General features: G+C 36.0%; 1 protein-coding gene across 13 annotated transcripts in view; it reads right to left on the bottom strand.

Annotated features, from left to right (window-relative positions):
- TANK (TRAF family member associated NFKB activator) overlaps positions 1-20364 on the bottom strand; it is an 87438-nt gene that overhangs the window by 16103 nt on the left and 50971 nt on the right. For 9 of the 13 annotated variants that reach the window (XR_009541175.1, XR_009541173.1, XM_060152779.1 and 6 more), the window contains exons 3-4: positions 16574-16685; positions 15342-15460 (exon numbers count right to left, since the gene is read on the bottom strand). Coding sequence is in view for 11 of the 13 variants with exons in the window: in XM_060152779.1 (XP_060008762.1) it covers positions 15342-15460; positions 16574-16685 (231 nt within the window). In the remaining 2 variants the exon portion in view is untranslated. Of the gene's footprint in view, positions 1-15341; positions 15461-16573; positions 16686-19787; positions 19893-20364 lie in introns of all 13 variants that reach the window. The other 4 variants (XM_060152784.1, XM_060152778.1, XM_060152780.1 and 1 more) reach the window with 3 other exon arrangements.

Consider the following 20364-nt stretch of genomic DNA (forward strand, 5'->3'; position numbering starts at 1 on the left):
AATCCTAGGAGCCTTGTCTGTTCCGCATGACACAGTGTGCTAGGCAAATCCACTGCCAGTGCGGGAACAATTCCAGGGCAAAATGGGATCCATCCCAGAGTTCTGAAGGAAGAGGCAAGAAAATAAACAATATAAAAATAAAATTAAATATCCCAATTACTTCCAAGTTCTTTACAAGGTTTTGGTTTAACGTAAACCCCCCAAAACTTCTATCAATTCAATGTTACAATAAAACATTAAAAAAAAGTTATCTTTCTGATTAATTTTCTTAATAGGAAGAAGTATCTAATTGTGGGAATGCCTTTTCATGCAAAATAGAGAAATAACGTAAGTGACTAATTTTAAAAAGTAAGGTTTCCCATACTTCCTTCACCCCTTCTCTGAACACTACTTTAAAATGAAATGATTTGGGAAAATCCTTTTCATTAACTACTACTTTTTTGTCATACCACTACCATGGTGAACAGAAAATATCTTCATGAAAATAGTTGTTATTTAAGCAATTTGCACATATTAATTATTTAACTAAATCCACATAATCTTGTGAATTAAGTACTTTAATTTGATTTTAAAGTTCACTATAGTTACTAAGGGTCTGGAGAGATCAAATATTTGTCTACAGTCTAGTAGGTGGAGTAGCTGCCACTGGAACCCAAGCCTTACTGCCTCAGGCTCTTAACCTCTCAGTTGACAGGTCCCGACTGCTAGAGAAGTGAAGTAGTAGGGTTACCTAGCATGGTGAGGAAGATACAGAAGGGTAACATTTACACATTGCACCAATGCAAACTACTTTTAAGACTCTAAAACCTGTCTGTAATACAACAAATATATTTCTCAGTGAGGCATAGTTATAAGCCAAGTTTTGATGTTTAAATACTGCCTGGGGAATGGCCTTTGGTATGGCCCTTTTTGTGCTCAAGAATGTCCAAGAAGAAATTTACACCCCAAAATCACCCTAGATAGACTTACTCAAGTTCTGCCAAACCAGTTTACGTGTTAACAGAGGCAATTTGGCAATAGCTTCTTAACCAGAATTTCACAGTTTAAGTATTTCTCAGACTTCTCATTAAAAGTTAACCATTTGACAAAGCATGACAGTGGAGTACCTTACTGTTAATGCTATCCTCTCGAAACCTTAATTCTCTTCCTGCCTTCCTAACTACCTCCTAATAGATGACTGGGCATAGTTATAGTAGCTGACTTAAAATCTTTGTCTGATAATCTCAATATCTGCATCATCTCAGGGTTGGTATCTGTTCCCTTGAAACTGGGTCATATTTTCTTGACTCGCCATATGTTGAATAATTTTGGACTGTACCCAGAACATTGTGAATATTATGTTGGGGAGATATTCGGTTATATGGTGCCAAAGAGTGTTGATGTTTTTGTTTTTGCAGGAAATTAAGTTGGTTAGACTCAGACTCCAAACTGTCACTCCTCTGAAGAGCAGCAGCTCAGATCTCAGTTCATTCCTTTATGCTTCAGCTGCAAACTGCTTTCAGTTTGCCCACACATCCTTGGTTTTAGGGAGAGCCAGAGACGGGCTGAGTTTAAACACGGAACTTCAGGTTTACTTTCTCTGGCTCTCTCCTTTATGGGGCTCCTTCCTTCTCTGGTGACTGTGGTTATTCTGGGACCATTTTCCTTTCTGCTTCTTCCAGCCAGAATGATGGTGGGCTTTCAATTGGAATTTTAGCCACTGGAATTGTGGCCACCCTCAGGACAAAACCACAGAAAACTCGGAATCTCCCATTAGTGACAGTACTTCACAGTAGTGAGCAGCTCCTCCTTCTTGATACCTTTTTGGCTACCAGTATAATATTTAGGTTTTCTTTTTGAGTTTTGGTGTTTTCATTGGTCCCTGTTCTTCTTAGACTAAAAATGTAGGCATTCTCTAAGGTTCACACATGGGTACACTGTTCTTCCCTCATTATACACCTTTCTCTTATTGTTCATTCTCGTGTTAAGTCTATTGAGTATTCATTTCCTAAAGTCTGTATCTTCAGGCCCACCCTCTCTCTTGATAGCCACTCTCAATTCTCTTTCAATCCAATATATTTTCACTTGTTTTGCTGTCTATAGTAGAGCACCACATTTTAAAATATAACATAATCAGGGGCTTCCCGGGTGGTCCAGTGGTAAAGAATCCGCCTTACAATGCAGGGGACATGGGTTTGATCCCTGGTCAGGGAACTAAGATCCCACATGCCGCGGGGCAACTATCCCACGTACCACAACTACTAAGCTCATGCGCCTCAACTAGAGAGCCTGCGTGACGAAAACTATGGAGCCCATGCGCCCTGGAGCCTGCGTGCCACAACTACAGGGCCCACGCACCCTGGAACCTGTGCGCCACAACTAGACAGAAGCCCACGTGCCGCAACAAAGAGCCCGCGCCACAATGAAGACCCGATGCAGCCATAAATAAATAAATAAATAAAAATAAATATTTAAAAAAATTAAAAATAAACCCAATCACCTCTTCCTCAAATCTGGTTCACACTTCTAATCTTCATTTTCCTTTGTTAATGCAAGGCCATTCTCCTTAAAATAAAAAAATCTTAGGGAAAGATAAAACCTTCAAGAAACTGAGATTAAGCATTCCTAGAATAGCAAAATTCAAAACATAACTAGGGGTCTGATAAAGGGCTACCAACTTTTTACTTTGCCAAGAAAAAACTTAGTAAAAACAACTAACTATAAAGATCTATTATCTTCTTCATGTAAAAGAGAAATGGACATTTATCAAAAAAGTAGAAGGGAGAGTTTTTGTTGTTTTTTTTTTGCGGTACGCGGGCCTCTCACTGTTGTGGCCTCTCCCGTTGCGGAGCACAGGCTCCGGACGCGCAGGCTCAGCGGCCATGGCTCACGGGCCCAGCCGCTCCACGGCATGTGGGATCTTCCCGGACCGGGGCACGAACCCGTGTCCCCTGCATCGGCAGGCGGACTCTCAACCACTGCGCCACCAGGGAAGTCCCGAAGGGAGAGTTTTAGATTCAGCTTTATTAAAAAGTTTTCACTCTGTCCTCAGGACAAGATGAGAAACAAGAGCCGGGGACAAGAACAGGGATTCTGTGGCTGCAGCATGGGGAAAGAGGAGGAAGAGAAAATGTTCACATCAGCAGGAGCAAGAAGGAAAGCAACATTTACTGTGGCCACTGGCCATCCAGCAGGAATACATTCTAGGTGACACTTTCAGGGAATCTGGACAAGTCAGTGACCTCCTGCACATCATTATTTGGATGAAATGTAGAGGGAAACATGCTGCCTTAATGTTAAATAGTTAAGAGCAATTAGAGGTCGTAATAACGGTGGGTAAACCCATCCAATAAGGAATATAAAAATCACACCACTATTGATAAGCATAACAGGAGAGAGAAAATAAAAGATACCCATCTTGGAATTATTTGGTTTTCCAAAAGGAACTTACCAGAGAAGAAAAAAAAAATCATAGTTTAATGACTTAGAGAATGCCTGGGAACTACCTTACAATAATTTTATCAGGATTCTAGGATCTATCTATTTATCTTAGAGCCGAGTATCAAGTGTATGGAAAGATGTCTAACTGGCAAAGAAAAAAAATCTTTCAGGTAAAAAAGCTTTCATAACATGGCAAGAGTGCCTTAAGCAAGCAACAAAGACACTGAAAGAACACAGCATATTACGTGCAAATGATAAATTAGGTGTGACCTCCCCATCTCTCCCCCATCAAATTCTAGCAATATCTTAAAGGGGACTACAAATTCAATAAGAGTTGTTAAAATACAATATTGGGAAAAGTGCTAGCTAGAGATTCTATGGTAAAATGAAGCTAAGTAGTTTTTTTTTTTTTTTTTTTCTTTTTGGCCACGTTACATAGCTTGCGGTATCTTAGTTCCCCAACCAGGATTGAACCTGGGCCCTCAGCAGTGAAAGTGTGGAGTCCTAACCACTGGACCACCAGGGAATTCCCGCTAAGTAGTTTTCTTACTGTTGATTTTGGATCCTATAATACATTCTTGTGCCTTTAAAAATTACCACGAAGAATACATACTATGCAACATTTCACAAGTCTAGCGTTCTGTGGAATAGCTCAAGAAATGCATCAGGCACCACACCAGCTTTTAACAGCATAATGCAACCCTTTGCATGCACAGGCATCCATTTGGGTCCACCCTGTGTCCCCCACCATGAGACCAATGCAAATATAATGCTCTAGCTGCTTGCTGTTCTATAAATAACAGAGATCTTTTTTACTCTGATCCAGGAGCCTCATGTCTTCTTCCACCATCCATGAAGTTATAACTTATTAGCTTGTAGGTAGGGTAAAATCAAACCCCAGACCCTGAAACTCATGGGGTCAACAACTGTCACAGTAGTATTAAATATTATTTGCCTTTTTTTTTTTTTTACTGTGTTGGCATTTATACTGATGATACAAAAGCAATGGTGAGTAAAACTGCTGGTGCCTGAGTATGACCAAGGCCATGTTACCAAACTGTACTCATTGTATTCTTCAATGCCGTATACTCGATCAAAAAGGAAGCCAGTTTCACCTAAGAATATCCTTGATGATGACATAGTAAAAACTATTAACTTTATTGAATTTTGATCCCAAGCTAACATTTTTTAGTATTCTGTGTGACAAAATGTGAAATATACACAAAGGACTTCTATTTCATACTGAAGTACAGGGGGAAAAACACTTGTGCAAGTGTTCGAGCTGCAAGTTGAACTAGTCACTTTTTTAATGGAATGCCATTTTCACTTGAAAGCATGATTATCATGCAAGCTATGGTTATTCAGACATTTTCTCAAAAGCAAATGAAGCTAGCTTCCCACTTTAAGGAAAACAACTGAAAAGATTTGTTGTTTACGAAAAAATTTAAGTTTTCAAGTGCAAATTTTGGAAAACTTCTGTTATAATAATCTTGACAGCTGCCCAGTATAAAGACTTTTCTGATGAGATCAGTGATGATGTTAAATGTGAGTTAAAATATTATATCATGAAATAAGTCAATATTTGGAAGTTGTGCATAGCTCCCTGAACTGGGATTTTCCAAATGACCAATTCATGATGCTACAAAATCATACATAAGTAAAAGACACATTCGAAGTACAAGACCAATGGCTTTTAATGTACCAGAAGAGTTCACTGGTTTCAGCTTTCATACTGCAGCTAACATTAAGAAATTACCACTTGCCAAGTTTTGGTATAGTATCAAAGGAAAATATCTACAATTTCTAAAAAGGTTATTAAAATACTCTTCCCTTTCCCAACTACGTATCTGTGTGAAGCTGGATTTTCTTCATGTAATTCCACCAACCAAACAAACAAAAAAAAACCCCCACAACCCGCCCCCCTCCAAACCACCCACCACAACATATCACAACAGATCAAATGCAAAAAGCATTTCTAACCAAAAAACAAATATCTTTTTTTTTTTTTGGCCACGCCATGCGGCATGTGGGATCTTAGTTTCCTGACCAGGGATCAAAACTTCACCCCCTGCATTGGAAGCGCAGAGTCTTAACCACTGGACCGCCAGGGAAGTATGAAGAAACAAATATCTTTAAAACAGATTTTGAGAACTTTTAGGATGACAGATTATAATATATTAATAAGAGAAACTAGATTGATTTGGAGGGCTAGCCCCAACCTACTGAGGTTGAAAAAACAGCCTTTCAGGCCTTGGTCAAGATAAATCAAGGAAGAACAGAATACAGTAGCTCTGTTTAGTGGGCTCTGGAGAAGAGTAGAAAAAAGAAAAATGGGAAATGTGAGAAAGGGTACAGAAAGGGGAAATAAGGGGAGAAATACCATATTAGAGCTATTTAAATCTTCTTAGAAGCCAGGGAAGAGGATTTAAAAAGTGATATGCCACTTCTCATTTTCTTCTCCCCTCAAAAATTATTTCTAGTGTAATAACAAAGCAAAAACTAAAATTATGTATTAAATTAAAAAACAGAGACTCACCAAGATTAACATACAGAAATCTGTTGCATTTCTTTACACTAACAATGAAGTATCAGAAATGGAAAGTAAAAGAACAATCCCTTTTAAAATCCCATCAAGGGGACTTGCCTGGTGGCGCAGTGGTTAAGAATCTGCCTGCCAATGCAGGGGACACGGGTTCAAGCCCTGGTCCAGGAAGATCCCACATGCCATGGAGCAACTAAGCCCGTGTGCCACAATTACTGAGCCTGCGCTCTAGAGCCCACGAGCCACAACTACTGAGCCCGCGTGTCACAACTACTGCAGCCCGTGTGCCTAGAGACTGTGCTCTGCAGCAAAGAGAAGCCACTGAAATAAGAAGCCCACACACCGCAACAAAGAGTAGCCCCTGCTCGCCGCAACTAGAGAAAGTCCGCGCACAGCAACGAAGACCCAACACAGCCAATAAATAAATAAATTTATTTAAAAAAATTGCATCCAAAAATAAATAAAATACTTAGAAATAAATCTGAGCAAGGAGGTGAAAAGACTTATTATAGCTGAGAACTACAAAACACTGATAAAGGACACTGTAGATGATTCAAGGAAATGGAAGGATATTCCATGCTCTTGGATTAGAAAAATTAATATTGTTAAAGTGGCCATACTACTCAAAGCAATCTACAGATTTAATGTGATCCCTATCAAATTACCCACGATATTTTTCACAGAACTAGAACAAACAATCCTAAAATTTATATGGAAACATAAAAGACACAAAATTGCCAACACTATCCTGAGGAAAAAGACCAAACCTGGAGGTATAACCCTCCCAGACTTCAGACAATACTACAAAGCTACAGTAATTAAAACAGCATGGTATTGGCACAAAAACAGACATATGGAACAGAATAGAGAGCCCATAAATAAACCCACACACTACGGTCAATTTATCTTTGACAAAGGAGGCAAGAATATACAATGGAGAAGAGACAGTTTCTTCAGCAAGTGGTTCTGGGAAAGCTAGATAGAAATCAATGAAGTTAGAGCACACCCTCACACCATACACAAAAATAAACTCAAAATGGCTTAAAGACTTAAATATAAGACATGACACCATAAAACTCCTAGAAGAGAACATAGGTAAAACATTCTCCAACATAAATCATACCAATGTTTTCTTAGGTCAGTCTCCCAAGGAAATAGAAATAAGAGCAAAAATAAACAAATGGGGCCTAATCAAACTTATAAGCTTTTGCAAAGCAAAGGAAAGCATAAAAAAAATGAAAAGACAACCTACAGACTGGGAGAAAATCTTTGCAAATGATGCGACCAACAAGGGCTTAATTTCCAAAATATACGAATAGCTCATACAACTCAGTAACAGAAAAAAAAAAAAACCCAATCAAAATATGGGCAGAAGACCTAAATAGACATTTAACCAAAGAAGAGGTAAGATGGCCACCAGGCACATGAAAAGATGCTCAACATTGCTAATTATTAGAGAAATGCAATTCAAAACTACAGTGAGGTACCACCTCAAACTGATAAGAATGGCCATCATTAAAAAGTCTACAAGTAACAAATGCTGGAGAGGGTGTGGAGAAAAGGGAACCCTTTTACACTGTTGGTGGGAATGTAAATTGCTGCAGCCACTACGGAAAACAGTATGGAGGTTACTTAAAAAGCTAAAAGAGAGAGAGATGCCATATGATCCAGCAATCCCACTCCTGGGCATATATCCAGAGAGAACCATAATTCAAAAAGATACATGCACCCCAAAGTTCACTGTGGCACTATTTACAATAGCCAAGACATGGAAGCAACCTAAATGTCCATCAACAGATGAATGGATAAAGAAAATGTGGTATATATACATAATGGAATATTACTCAGCCATAAAAACGAATAATGTTAACGAATAATAATAACGAATAATAACGAATAATAATAACGAATAATAATAACGAAAATGCAAATAATGTCATTTGCAGCAACATGGATGGACCTAGAGATTATCATACTAAGTGAAGTAAGTCTGAAAGAGAAAGACAAATACCATATAACATTTATATGTGGAATCTAAAATATGACACAAATGAACTTATTTATGAAACAGACTCACAGACATAGAAAACAAACTTATGGTTACCAAAGGGGAGAGGGGGTGGGGGAGGGATAAATTAGGTATTTGGGAATAACAGATACAAATTACTATATAAAAAATAGATAAATAACAAAGTTCTACTGTATAGGACAGGGAACTATATTCAAAATCCTGTAATAAACCATAATGGAAAAGAACATGAAAAAGAATATGTATATATACCTGAATCACTTTGCTATGCACCAGAAACTAACACAACATTGTAAATCAACAATACTTCAATAAAAAAAACAAAAACAAAACCAGAGACTCAAAACAGGAAAGAGTTAGGATGAATTAATAATTCAGATTTGGAAACAATTTCTACAACAGAAGCTTCAATGTAAACATTAAAATGATTTGGATATCAATTTTCTTAGAGTTTGTGATATATTTATTATGACACCTTGGGGAAAACTATGAATTTTAATGAATAAACTTGTTGAATAACTTTTTTCCTTCTAATTATTATTCTACCAGAGAGTCTATAAACAAAGACTAATCTCTAGAGAAAAGTAATATAGAAGTGTTACATATAAAAAGAAGGTATATTTGATCCAATCTCTAAAAACAAAACCAGGGGGAATGGGACATTTGCTCTGACCAAGAAGGTAAGTTGCTACATACACACGTTTTCTCCAATCCTCTGTAATCCCCAGGCTAGGCTGTCATGTGTCATTGTATAATGGGCATTTCTATCTAATAAGAGATGATGAAAAGAAAGAATCGAGCCTTAAAGGAATATAAGGATAACTTTTTTTTGTTGTTTTTTACAAAGGTGAGTAATACAAAGGTGAGAACATAAGCAGTCATATTTTTTTTAAAGTTCCTCTCTCAGGAAAGGTACTATGTGTTTTGGTAATGTAAACCATATTTTACCTTGCCAAGGAAATCACTTGATAGTTACATATCTTGACTAATAATATAATTTCTAACTTCTGTTCAAATAATAAAAACATATTTAAAAACAGGTGTTTTTATCATATACCTGTATACGATACTCTATTTTAAAGCATTTACAATGTATATAAAACCAGGTACCTGACAATAAACCTAACCTATAAATAAATATAGTTTAAGAGACTTGCAATAGAGAAAGTATCTAGATGTTGAAAGAAGCTATGGGGGCCTGAAACTCAGATGGCGATCCCCACCTAAGTGGGTGCTGCTCCTGAAGTCCAGAGTATATGAGATATGAACAGTTCATGGATGGAGATGTCATCCAAGACCTAGATTTGTGAGGCTAGGATTTTATAAGCTACAGAAGGCCAGACAGCAGAACAACTTAAAGTTCATACAGTGTCTGCCAAAACTGTCATATATAATAACTGGAGGAATACACCATGGGCAAATGCCTTTCACTGAAGAACCGTCTACAGAATAAAGAAACAAAAATAAAGAATAAGGAAACAAAAAGAAGCACTCTCTCCTCTGAAGTCATGATTATGTAATTTTAAAAAGTTATAGTAAATGAAATTGCTCTTTCAAAACCCTCAGTTTTATTCTTATTTTTTTGCCGTACACGGGCCTCTCACTGTTGTGGCCTCTCCCGTTGCGGAGCACAGGCTCTGGACGCGCAGGCTCAGCGGCCATGGCTCACGGGCCCAGCTGCCCCGTGGCATGTGGGATCTTCCCGGACCAGGGCACGAACCCGTGTCCCCTGCATTGGCAGGCAGACTCTCAACCACTGTGCCACCAGGGAAGCCCCCAAAACCCTCAGTTGTAGCTTTCAGTTTATTTAATGTTCTCCAAAGTAGCCTGGAATAATATGGGTTCTTGCCTAGAGATTATTCTTTTTCTATTAAAATGCTGCACAAAATTTAAGTTTACATATCTATGCACATACTACCACATAAGCAAGTTAAGAATTTGTTTTCTTTCCCCTACTTAAACTAAATGTTGAGTGCCTGATCAAGCCTACCTTCAGCTCACTGGGAATTTTTATTTTTAAATTAAGGTCCTATATGTTTTATCTGTACCATAAAATGATAATTAGGATTTCATTTTGTCATGTAATTAGGACTTCACATTGTCTTTTAATTTGCTTGCTAATTGCTTTGGGTCTCCAAATTTTGTTTCCCCAACCAGATTGTAGCTCCTTAAAGGGGAAAGATCTTACTCTTTTTTTTTTTTTTTTTTTTTGGTATTCCTATCAAGGACTAGCAAGACTGGGAAAATAGTCTGTCATACAGAGTGAAGCCAGAAAAAGAAAAACAAATACCACATGCTAACACATATATATGGAATCTAAAAAAACAAACAAACAAAAAATGGTTCTGAAGAACCTAGGGGCAGGACAGGAATAAAGACGCAGATGTAGAGAATGGACTTGAGGACACGGGGAGCGGGAAAGGTAAGCTGGGACGAAGTGAGAGAGTGGCATGGACTTATATATACTACCAAATGTAAAATAGATAGCTAGTGGGAAGCAGCCGCATAGCACAGGGAGATCAGTTCTGTGTTTTGTGACCACCTAGAGGGGTGGGACAGGGAGGGTGGGAGGGAGGTGCAAGAGGGAGGGGATATGGGGATATATGTATATGCACAGCTGATTCACTTTGTTATAAAGCAGAAACTAACACACCATTGTAAAGCAGTTATACTCCAATAAAGATGTTAAAAAAAAACCCAAAAACTTCTTGTCTAACTGATTGACAAGCGAATTTTTAGACATCAGCTTTCTTCAAACATATCAGAGCTTCTATGTTTACTTGCAATTGACAGGTACAGCACATCCTACTTCCTTAATGTTAGCACTGATGGCAGCTCCACAGCTCCATTACTGTTTTACTATTCTAAACCTATAAAATCTTTCCTGCTCCTCAAAGCTACCATGTATCTGCTGATCTAATCACAATGATAGCTACATTAGAAATCTGCCAACTGTCTAACTGGCATCTTTCAGTAACAACTGCATTCTTTGTATTTTTTTTTTTTTTTTTTTTGCGGTACGCGGGCCTCTCACTGTTGTGGCCTCTCCCATTGCGGAGCACAGGCTCCGGATGCGCAGGCTCAGCAACCATGGCTAACGGGCTCAGCCGCTCCGCGGCATGTGGGATCTTCCCGGACCAGGGCACGAACCTGTGTCCCCTGCATCGGCAGGCGGACTCTCAACCACTGTGCCACCAGGGAAGCCCCATTCTTTGTACTTTTAAACTTTTGTTTAAAGCGTATAACTCAGATGAAAAAAGATGTATAAAGAATAAATTATATATAGAAAATCAGAAATAAAGCATAAAAACATCTCTATACACATGAACACATGGTCTCTAAATAATTAAAAGTTCAAATAAACTCATATAATATATACTTTGTATCTCGGATCCTAGAATCTGAAAAAACTTTATAACATTCAATAACGTCTATATTGGTTATTAAATCAGAGGGCAGTTTAGAGTTATTGAATGAATGAGTGAAGAAAATTTACCAACATCACTAAATTCTTCTATGTATTCTACATTTTTGCTCTCTATATTTTCTTGTGTCAAAACACTCTAGGACTTTTGTATAACTTCCACACAAAAAAAGGGATAGAAAGATGACAAAATCTTTTGTCACACCCTACACACCTACGGTAGCATTTAGTTTGCAACTGAAGTGGTTCCCAGAGCCGTATTATAAAAAAATCTCATTTCCAAGATCATAAAAATGATCCAGGGGAACTCCCTGGCGTTCCAGTGGTTAGGAGTCTGCGCTTCCACTGCAGGGGGGCCTGGGTTCGATCCCTTCTCAGAATTTGTATTTATATTAAAATATAAAATTTGCTAAATAATAACTGCTATCATGACATATGTTACTATGTCTGACAATGGTGTCCTGCAAACAAGATAGTAGTCTTTGCCAAGAATAAGTGTATGCATTTTTGTGTTATTTGATTTCTTACAATTTTTAACTTTTAAAGTAATAACATGCGACAGTTTCTTGGTGCTCTAAAGCACTGCTCAGCTAATCTCCTCTGGAAAGTCTATATTCATATTAGAATTTTTGAAATTATTCTCAAGATAATAAGCTATGATTATTTCTTTCCTCTGAGATGAATAACAATAGGATTCAGGTGAGTCAAATTCAATATTAAATTCTGCCAGGTTCCTTTAACTCTCATCAATATTTATCATATGGTAAATGATGTACTATGCTGCCCCCACGCACACCCTTGATCTTTTGGTACCCTCTTCTGTATACCACAATCAACAATCCCTGTGATGCTTTTATTTTTATTTTTAAAAATATTTATTTATTTAGGCTGTGCTGGGTCTTAGTTGTGGCATGCGGGCTCTTTTAGTTGTGGCATGTGGGATCTAGTTCCCTGATCAGGAATCAAACCCGGGCCCCCTGCATTGGGAGCACGGAGTCTTAACCACTGGACCACCAGGGAAGTCCCCCTGTGATGCTTTTAAATACAGTAGGTCTACAAAATCTTTGATAATCTTTTTTTTTTTTAAAGAAGAACTTATTTTATCTCTGGAGCACTTAGTGACTTGTTTCTAATGAACAGAATAAAGTGGAAGCAAAGGTGTGATTTTAGAGACTAGCTTGTAGAAAGCACTGTGGCTTCCTCCTTGCTCTCTTGGATCTCTTTCTTTGTTACTCTGAGGAAGATAGCTGGCACACTGTGATGAGAGGCCCATGTGGTGAGGTATCTTGCCAACAGCCATCTTGGAGTAAGCCATCTTGGAAGTGGATCCTCCAACCACCGTTAAGCTTTCAGGTGACTGGAAGCCCTTGGCCACATTCTGACTTCAATCACATAAGATCCTGAATCAGAACTACCCAGCTAAGTCACTTCTGAATTTCTGACCCACAAAAAGTGATTAATAAATAGTTGTTGCTATATATTGGGGTAAATTTGGGGTACTTTGTTTTGTTTTTTTGTTTTTGCGGTATGCGGGCCTCTCACTGTTGTGGCCTCTCCCGTTGCGGAGCACAGGCTCCGGACGCGCAGGCTCAGCAGCCATGGCTCACAGGCCTAGCCGCTCTGCGGCATGTGGGATCTTCCCGGACTGGGGCACGAACCCGTTTCCCCTGCATCGGCAGGCGGACTCTCAGCTACTGCACCACCAGGGAAGCCCGGTACTTTGTTATATGATAGATAATACAATGAATCCTATCTCAACAAGAAATACTGTACAAACTACAGTGGTGTACAAGAGGTGAAACTCAAGTTTTCCATTAAACTGAGTATACTTCTCCTCTAATGTCACTAAACTACAAGCAGAATACTAAGGGTCATCCAATGACACAGGTTCTGCGACCTTGACTTTTTTATGTCCTTTTAGAAATCAAAGGACTCTTGCATGCTCTTTGTGTAGGATTTCTATGAACAGACTAAACTATACGTTTCATGTTTCTCAAATACAATTTTCTAAAAGGTCCTCTTTTCCCTCAACATATTCCTTTCTCCTCCACTCTATGTGTCTCATTTTCCAAGGCAGCCATAGTTGCCATTTGCCATAATGTCTGGGGGTCTTTCCCTTTTCAAATAACCTATCCAAGTCCCAAACAAGGTAAACAGTCCTCAAACTACCCACCAAATAGGAGGAGGAAAGGACTGTGAGTGGTTAGCAGTAGCCTCCTTCTGTTGTTGGTTCAAAACGTTTCTATTAACTCACTAATTCATTACAGAGGCTAGGCCAACTGATTGGGAATGTAATTTCTAAAATCAGTTAAGTTTTTCATGACACAGAGAACTATATTCAGTATGATAAACCATAATGGAAAAGAATATATATATATGTATAACTGAGTCACTTTGCTGTACAGCAGAAATTAACATAATGTTGTAAATTAACTATACTTCAGTAAAAAAAATAAAATCAATTCGTTTTTGAGAAGGCTAATAAAAGCATATTGAAAACAGAAAATTGTGCCATTATCTTAGCCATTTCTGCATACTACCTTCTAGGTTTTGTCTTGTGTATACATGCATACTTTGACAAAATTGCAAGCAACCAATATGGAATTTTTTCATTTTGGAAAAACCTTAATGATATCCATGCCAATCAAACTCCTTCAGGAAAGGATTTCAATTGTATTACCTAAAAGTGTATTTAATTATAACTTAATTAGCTCAGATCAACATATATGCCAATGGAAAAGATTTTAATTTCAATTGGCCAGTATTTTTCTAAATTAGGACTAATTTTTGTAACGCATATATAGCCAGCTCTTAAATACTCAATAAATCCAATTTATCCATTCTTTTAGAATATATTTCTTCCCTTTAATCCTTTATACGTTTAGTGCTCATTAGCACTTTGGCTCTAGATACATAAAGGAAGATTAGAAAACTGAAATATAAAACTGCTAATTTTTATTATAATACAAAAAGATTGAGTTGATGAGCTATTCAAAGAGTTAAATACGTAGCTGTCAAATAAATCTTTCCCCTGTTAGTAAAGATAATTAAGAGAACTCACTGAATTTAGATTTATTTCCTACTTGGAGCTTTATATTTTTCCCTCTTGTGGTCTGTCAACAAATAAGGTTATAATTGATGCAACATTATTAATTTTTTGGAAATAAGCTACCTTTGACATCATTTCTGTTACTTACACTTAATTTCAGCCCAGCTGTTCAGATATATATATATTTGAGACATAAAGACATCTTACAAAATTAAAACAAACAATTTAAAAAAGAAATCTGTTCGAAGGTTCTCTTTGAACACTAATTGACAAACTCTAAAACTTTCATAATGACAAATTATCCAAATTCAAAATAAACTAAATTATTAATATATCTTAGAGCCTTTCACATTATCCCCTTTGTTCTAATCAAGACTGCTGCTTTCAAAAATACTTTCTATGTACTTGAACTGCAGATATTTTATTATTTTCAGAGAAATGTTATAACTGGAATAAATATAAGAATTTTGACTAAAAATTGATGATAAATCATGACATTTAGAAGTCTCTGAAACAGGAAAATGGTCTGCAAATATTATTTACTTAAGCACTAAATTTATGTCAGCATTTTATAGTAGTTCAATGATTTTAAAATGTACTATAACAGGCTCTATCACAAAATTGTATTCTAAAACTCAGAATCACTGTTTCTGAATTTTGTCTTTTGCAAAATAAACCTGAACATGTTCCAGTGGCACAGTTTCTTGTGTTTACTAGCAGTTTTAGATAAACGGAAATTGGAGTGGGGGTGAAGAGAGCTGAATGATTCTCCACCGTTCCTGCCCATCCCAAATGTGACAGAATACTGACTAAATAATTCAAGAAGCCCGATTTCTCATTTATTTCCTTTAGGGAATAAACTGGCAGCGCAGTCTACCTTTGATTCTTTTTCTTTTGGTATTCGTGATTTTACGTTATCATGTGGCTGATCCAGAGTGAAATTATTCCTCCTTGCTTCACTGTCTTCAAGCAGGGGAACACAGCCATAACTGTTATCTGTAAGACAAAAACCTCTTAGACATAAGTGGGAAATCCTTGTTTTTGGTACCACCTGGAAAAGTAAAAAGAATACAAACCCAAATCCCTAATTTTAAAGAGTAGAGATTTTAAACTATGAATTTAAAAAATTCTTTAGATAATAGCTACTTTGACAATTTGCCCATTTAGATTTTGGCATATTTGATTCATATTTTTTTACTTTCATTCCCACTAAACGCACAAAACCCCTACTCTTCCAATATCAGTAGTATATAAAATATGTAGAATTTAGAAAACTAGAAGTATGTTCTTTGTATCTTATCATCAGCAATGTAATTAAACTTTTATTTAAGTCATATTTTCAGGTATGCATTTCTTGTTTATGATAATTATTTGCATAATACTCTATGCTTATTATTAAAAAATGAGAAAATGCAGACATGCTGAAAAGAATAAAAAAAATAAAAGCTACCCACAGTTTTTATTATCTGTGAATTATTCCTATTAACATTTTGGTTTATATTTTATCAGAATTTTTCTTTTCCAATACATATAAATTCACAAAAGAATCTTTTTTTTTGCATAGATAAAATTACATTTATTTTTTATCTTGCTTTGCTCAGTTTGCCATATGTCATGAATATGTCTCATGTTTGTAACTGAACACCTATTATCACTTTTCTTGGCTACATAGCTGTTCACTACACAAATGACTGTAATTTAACTGTTGAACATTTATTTCTAGTTTTCCATTATTAGAAATTATACTGTGATGAGCATCCTTGCATATATACCTTGAGTACTTAAAGAAATATCTTCTTATGATATATTCTTAGGACTTGAATTTTTGGTTTAAAAGGCACAGACATTTTAAAAGCTTTTGCTATTTATTGACAAATTGTCTTCTAGGAAGTTTTATCAACTTAAGAGTTCCACCAGATAATATATGTGAATGTCCATTTTCCCATTTCCTGCAACTGTTCATTTCTTAAATAAATGTAACTGTACCACAGTTATTAAAATATCAGAACTACTGTAAAACAATGGAGAAATAAAATAGAAAAACTTAACTTCCATCTTTCTTTTCTCCCAGAGGTTTAAGAAATAAATAAAAATTTAACATGAACATACCTCGACTGGAATTCACAAGAAGTAACTGTGATTTTAGCTTGTCAATAATAGTTTGTTGAAGTGACAGCTGTTCCTGTTGCTCACGTATTCTCTGCTCATAGTTCTCAGTCTGCTGACATAAAAACCAGTTAGCCTGATATTTACTGACAGACATGTACATACATTTACTGCCCCTTAATAATTACATATAGATATGAGTTACCCATATTGCCATTTCCCAGGTACTGGAGCATTTATTTATGAGCTAAAAATAGGATCCAATAATGCATTTATAATCATTACACATAAGTGATTTAAAATGCTTTAAACACTGTAAAATTTTAAAAATCTTCTTAAAGAAATTTCAGTTAGGAGTTCAACGTATAGTTTCTTGGATAAAAATTATAATTTAGAATTTAATCCTTAATAATAACAAAAAAAGCATGAATGACAAAATGGATATTAAAGTTATTCTATACCCACTAACTTTAAAAAGTGAAGATTTCATGTCTTTTAAATAAACACACTTTTGAATTTACTTTTAGAGTACAAAAACACAAAGGAAGTAGCTATAGCTAAAACACTATGAAAATCAAAGGGACATGTACAAATTATAAAATATATTGATCAGAAACTTCTAAGATTAAGTTTTAAGAAGTCAAGAGAACACATGGTTAATCTCTAGTGGATATCTTAAATACCACAATTTCCCTTATATTTTTAATCCATTCACCCTACTATTTCATTGCAGTGGCTGTGAGAATTAAGCAATGAAAGAAGAACAGGAGTTTGCATTAGAGAATACAAATGTTGCAAACCCGAAATTTGAAAACGTTCCATTACAATTATCAAATTAACACGAAGTCTGAAAAATATATGACCAAAGAATAATAGAGAATTCTTTAACAATTTCTATCACTAGAAGAACATATAAATGACTAAATTGTAAATTCTTTGAAATATGAAATGGGGTTCTAATAATCTTGGACTGTCCTTTAATAGATACTAAATATACTATTTTGAATTGATACTTAATCAAAGTTCAAAATTAATGAAGCTCTATTATTTTCAGAGATCTATAAACCTAAAGTTCTTTATATACACAGCTGTTCCTAGATTCCCAAAGTAAATTAGCTTAAGAAATGAAAGCAAAATACCACATTTTCCCAAATAAAAGGTGAAATTTTATAAGTATTACACTTCACACATGAGTAACTGACAAAGCTGGTAAATAACCCAACTGGTGTGTTGTCTTTGCATGTTGCCTGAGGGTGGTATCATATAACTTGATACTCCCATAGAACTCTGCAAAGTAACTTACACATAGGAGGAATTCAGTACATGCTTATTGAAAAAATAAAATAAAAGAAATAAAGAATCCAATTAAAAGAAAATCCAAGTAAATTTTATTATAATGAATAAAAGAATGAGTCTTTTGAATCTGTCTGAACCATATGTCCTATGACTAGGAGTCTGAGAACAGAACCTTGGATACCAAATTCCAGTCGAGGGCCAGGCTTCCCCAAATAAGACTTCTTATTCCTACATAAACTTACATCCAAGCCCCTAGGAAGAGTGGGTAGGTTGACTGTAAGAAGGGTTTAAACCTCTAATGCAAATTCTGTAATACTTTAAATTTACCTGGCTACACAGAGCCACCAGGGCTGAGGAATCAGCAAACACGCTGATATTACAGTCTGTACTACCTACTTCTGTGTATTTAGAACTTTCTCTAAAGAACTCAAAGCTTTTCATTAATATCAACGAAAAATTACCCATTCTTTCACTATTCTTTGAGAGCTATATATATTCTACTATCCAGCATTAAGTAACCAGTACAAAAAACTTAGTAAGTTAGAGACGGGCCCAGAATAAATGTATAAGTTATTCAAGCCTCAGTCCATTCTCCATGTACTATATATTTTCCCCCAACCTTAATGAAAAAACAAATGACTTGTATTTTCTTTTGGAACCAACTCAGAAAGCCTCTGCCAGGTAATTTTCATCTTCTAGTTTCTGGCTTAAAAATATACTTTAGCACATCTGCATATAACATATTACAATAAATGAATAATGCTGAAAATGTTTTCATTAGCTGGAAAAAAAATCTATAGATCAACAATAATTTCAAGTTGAAGTTTCGAACTATTTCTTAAACAACTTAACAAAGTACTTTATAAACTTAAGCAAATTCTGTAATAATTTAAAAACCAATACTCTGGAAGTATAGCAGGGGAAATAGAACAGCAATGACCCATGTTCTTTTACTGTTCTTTCCACATACTTACATTATATCAATTACAGTAGTCTAGCCTAAATGTTTATATGTATGATTTCCCTTTAGACTATGACCTCCTCAAGGGCAGAGACTATTTTCTCCTGAGTACCCCATCTCCAGAGTACAGCAGAGTACCTAGCACACACTGAGATGCTCAATAAATATTAGTCGAATAAATAAACTAAGTTTTATAAGGAAATATAAGAGAAATAGATATGCCTTCAGAAGTAACCTGAAGGAATGGAGATAAGGTTTTGCTTACATTTCTATAAGGAAAATAGGAAAAATAGAGACAGTAGGCCAGTAGGTAAATAAGACAAAAGGAAATTAAGTTTCAGAAGATGGATGCAAAAAAAATAGGCCATGTCTGAAGATTTTCTTTTTCTGGAAAAAAAGGGAAGCTTATACTATCAGAAAAAAACGTACTAATTTGAGAAGAGAAAATACATATTTAGAAAATAGTATAAAGCTTCTGACCACAAGGCTATGAGAGGGGAAGTCCAGAAGAGGATACTGTATCAAACTGGGAAATAACCAGCAGAATTCAGTTTACTTGCTGTTTGGAAACTAACAGGAACAAGAAGTTTGGTTTTTTTTTCTTTTTAGTAAATGCTTTTGTTCACTGAACAGATGTTAACAAACTTACTATCTGAAAAGTCTTTTTAAAAGGTCAGATAATTGTTGCACTGTCACAGTATTTTTTTTAAAAAAACAGTACAATTAAAAAGCAAGTACATTCCAGCACTACCAAAGACCCAACAAAACAGAAAAATCACTAACAACCACATTGAAAACGTACAACAGCAATGTCTTGTCAACACTTCTGTACAGAGCACAGACATGACAGCTAAAACAGACAGAAGAGAAGATGCTTTTGACAGCCAGTGTGTGTGAATGATTCTTTGAGTCAGATGGCAGCAACAAGTTACCAACTAGGAGATCTGCATGACAACTAACCATCCATCTGTATCAAACACCATCTGGCCGAGATGACTCTGGCTTCTGTGTATTTGACACTCCTTCCAGTTCCAAAGACTAGCAAAACAAGTGGTCTATCAGCATCTAAAGAGGTAAACAGGTACTTAGGTACTTGGTGCCAGAATGTACTTTGTATTCTTTCTCAGTGTTCAAAAGCAGAACTTAAAACAATGGTGATTAAATACAGTACACATCTTGAATTTACTAAAAATGGTTGTCCATACATACTCTCGACTATCATAAATAAAGCAAAAAGCTTATCTTAAGAAATGTCCCTTTATCCAGGCAAAATTTCAATCCATCTTCAAAACTAAGGCAGCATATTCTCTATAATTTTGGACATACAGCTGCTCAAGTTTTCATGGGTTTCATAAATATTAATATAGAGTTCTATAAATTGAATTTTTTCCTACTGCTGATACTGAAAATTCTCATTTTTCATAGTTTCCAAAGCACGTATTTCCTAAATGGGAAAAAAAGTTCAAGTGTCCTTAAGTCATCCATAATTCTCTAAATAGGTCAAACATTATCTCTTCTCATCCTCAAGAACTAATCC

This window comes from Lagenorhynchus albirostris, chromosome 6 (assembly GCF_949774975.1).
Source record: "Lagenorhynchus albirostris chromosome 6, mLagAlb1.1, whole genome shotgun sequence".
Lineage (NCBI taxonomy): Eukaryota > Metazoa > Chordata > Mammalia > Artiodactyla > Delphinidae > Lagenorhynchus > Lagenorhynchus albirostris.